This window comes from Cebus imitator, unplaced genomic scaffold (genome assembly GCF_001604975.1).
Source record: "Cebus imitator isolate Cc_AM_T3 unplaced genomic scaffold, Cebus_imitator-1.0 Scaffold82, whole genome shotgun sequence".
Classification (NCBI taxonomy): domain Eukaryota; kingdom Metazoa; phylum Chordata; class Mammalia; order Primates; family Cebidae; genus Cebus; species Cebus imitator.
The window spans coordinates 3,160,621-3,163,529 of record NW_016107397.1 but is presented as its reverse complement, the minus strand read 5'-3'; the positions used below and the strand labels follow the sequence as shown (position 1 = coordinate 3,163,529).

The 2,909-nt window shown below is 52.5% G+C and overlaps 1 protein-coding gene across 1 annotated transcript in view; it reads left to right on the top strand.

Annotated features, from left to right (window-relative positions):
* Positions 1-2,909, top strand: part of SERPINE1 (serpin family E member 1) — a 12,032-nt gene that overhangs the window by 7,060 nt on the left and 2,063 nt on the right. The window contains exons 5-7 of the mRNA XM_017533531.2: positions 381-579; positions 2,045-2,145; positions 2,267-2,353. Of these exons, the coding sequence (XP_017389020.1) occupies positions 381-579; positions 2,045-2,145; positions 2,267-2,353 (387 nt within the window). The remainder of the gene's footprint in view (positions 1-380; positions 580-2,044; positions 2,146-2,266; positions 2,354-2,909) is intronic.

Below are 2,909 nucleotides of genomic sequence, written 5' to 3'. Positions count from 1 at the left end.
AAAAAAAAGCAGCAGCTGAGGGGGGAGGACCGTTTGAACCAGGAGCTGGAGGGTGCAGTGAGCTATGACTGCACCACGGCACTGCACTCCAGTCTGGGTGACACAGTGAAGCCCTGTCTCTAAGAAAAAAAATAAACATAAACCAAAAAAAGGCACCCAGAAATTAGAAGATACTGAATTGGTTGAAGAGAAGGGAAGTGGACATTAAAATACTGAATAGGGGAGCAGTGAACAGGGGATCCCCAAAAGCCAGGCAGGAGAGAGAGCTTGGCTTCCAGAAAGAGTGGAGAGGCCAGGAGAACAAGGTGAAAACCCAGGGCTGGGTTGCCGTCAGTGAGAGCTGGAGTCACGTCCAACGCGCCATCGTGCTGTCTTTACAGCTGAGTTCACCACACCTGACGGCCATTACTACGACATCCTGGAGCTGCCCTACCACGGGACCACCCTCAGCATGTTCATTGCTGCCCCTTATGAAAAACAGGTGCCTCTCTCTGCCCTCACCAACATTCTGAGTGCCCAGCTCATCAGCCACTGGAAAGGCAACATGACCAGGCTGCCCCGCCTCCTGGTTCTGCCCAAGTAAGCCACTTTGCCATCTCCCCCACCCGCCCGCCCCTCTCTCCAGGCTCGCTGAAATCACCGCCCCCAGGCTGAATTTCCTAGATCCGTGATGCTTGCAGGGCAGGGACATGCATGCGTGGGAGGCTGATGGGAAACACTGTGGCCTGGATTTGATTATGAGTCTCGCAATCCCCTCTCCAGCTGTTTCTGCTGGAGGGCAGGGGACAGCTCTTCCGGACCACACTCCCACATTGACTATCCCCAGAATACCCCAGAAAAGCCCCCAAAAGGAGAGCCAGAGACATGAGGGAGGTGGGGGCCCTATCAGTCCACACCCACTTACGGTGGCCCCATCAGATTCCCATCCCCCACCCTTTCAAGTCAACATCCAAACAAAAGAAATCGTGTTCAAGGAGGGCGCCCCTCAAAGCGCAGCTTTTAGCTGGGGTTCCAAGAAAGCAGATTTTTCGAAATCCTTCTGCAGAAGGAAGCAAAGGGATTTTTCAAAACCCAGAAGGCTGGAGCTGGGGAATTCCAGAATTATAGGGAAGCCTCCCACCACGCTCATCCCAAATTTCCAGATGCTATAATGCCAGGCTTGGGGAAAGAGGAGAATTTGGTTGCTTAGCTGGTGCGTGCTCTCACTTGCATTCTCTTTCTCTCTTCCTCTTTTTTTTTTTTTTCTTCTCTTTCACTCTCTGGCTCATAAAATTTGAGGTAATTAGTCATGCCCTGGTGGGAAGCAGAGAGTGCCCAAAGCCTCCCTGCTTGAGTCCTCTTCAGGATTGGCCCTCAGAAACACAATCTGCAGACCAGATTTTTGTTCCAGCATCCTCTGGGGAGAATTTGCCCTTGGCTTCCCCCGCCCCAGCCAGGCTGAATAAAATTATGCTGAAACTACTGTCTTATTTGGGGAAAGTAATTAGTCATAGGTGGGAGGGAGTGGGGAGATTGCAGAAGAATGTTGATGAATATTAGAATCCCAGCAATAAGGGGAACTTTGCAAATAGCTTTTGAAAAAGAACCAGGAGGCCGGCCAGGCATGGTGACGCACACCTGTAATCCCAGCATTTGGGGAGGCAGAGGTGGGTGGATCACTTGAGGTCAGGAGTTCGAGACCAGGCTGGACAGTATGATGAAACCCTGTTTCTACTAAAAGTACAAAAATTAGCTGGGCATGGTGGCGAGCACCTATAATCCCAGCTCCTGAGACAGCTGAAACAGGAGAGTCACTTGAACCCAGGAAGCAGAGGCTGCAGTGAGCCGAGATCACACCATTGCACTCCAGCCTGGGGGACAGAGCAAGACTCTGTTTCAAAAAAAAAAAAAGGAAAGAAAGAAAAAGAGCCAGGCCTCCCTCTCCAACCTTCACCTCCATTCCTATTCTGTTCACTGTATTTCGGGGACACCTGGTAGGGGACAGAGAAGGGGGACTGCCAGCCAAAGGGGACCCGCAACTTGAGCTGCCTGCTGCTATCCACAGGTTCTCCCTGGAGACGGAAGTCGACCTCAGGAAACCCCTAGAGAACTTGGGAATGACCGAGATATTCAGACCATTCCAGGCGGACTTCACGAGTCTTTCAGGTAAGAGGACTTTCCTTTGCATTTTCTTATCCCAGTGGAGTGCGGGGGGGCCCTAAGAGGGAAGAGGAACATCTCTTTGAGCACGACAGTTGATCTATTCCTGTATCCACATCTGTTTCAGACCAAGAGCCTCTCCACGTCGCGCAGGCACTGCAGAAAGTGAAGATCGAGGTGAACGAGAGCGGCACAGTGGCCTCCTCATCCACAGGTGAGTCTGGCTCAGGTGAGGCCCCACGGGCACGGCGCCTCCATCGCCCTTCAGGATAACTGGTCCCCAGACCCAAAAAGGACCCCACAGCCCTGTCTGCAGAGACCTCTCTGCACAAAGCAGCTCTGTCTCTGCTCAGCCATCACCCAGTCTCCCAACCTGTTTCTCAGCCTGGAAGACGGGCTTGGGACCATGGGACCCTGTTTCCTCACCTGATGGTTCCTAAGTTCCCTGACTATGAAAAGGCTCGTAAAGGAAAACCCACACTGTTCCCACAGTGGGGAGACATGCTTATCGGGCCGGGCACGGTGGCTTATGCCTGTAATCCCAGCACCTTGGGAGGCCAAGGCAGGCGGATCACTTGAGGTGAGGAATTTGATACCAGCCTGGGCAACATGGTGAAACCCTGTGTCTACTAAAAATATAAAAATTCACCAGGCGTGGTGGTGTGCGCCTGTAATCCCAGCTACTCAGGAGGCCGGGGCAGGAGAATTGCTTGAATCCAGGAGGCAGAGGTTGCAGTGAGCCAAGATTATGCCATTGTACTCCAGTCTTA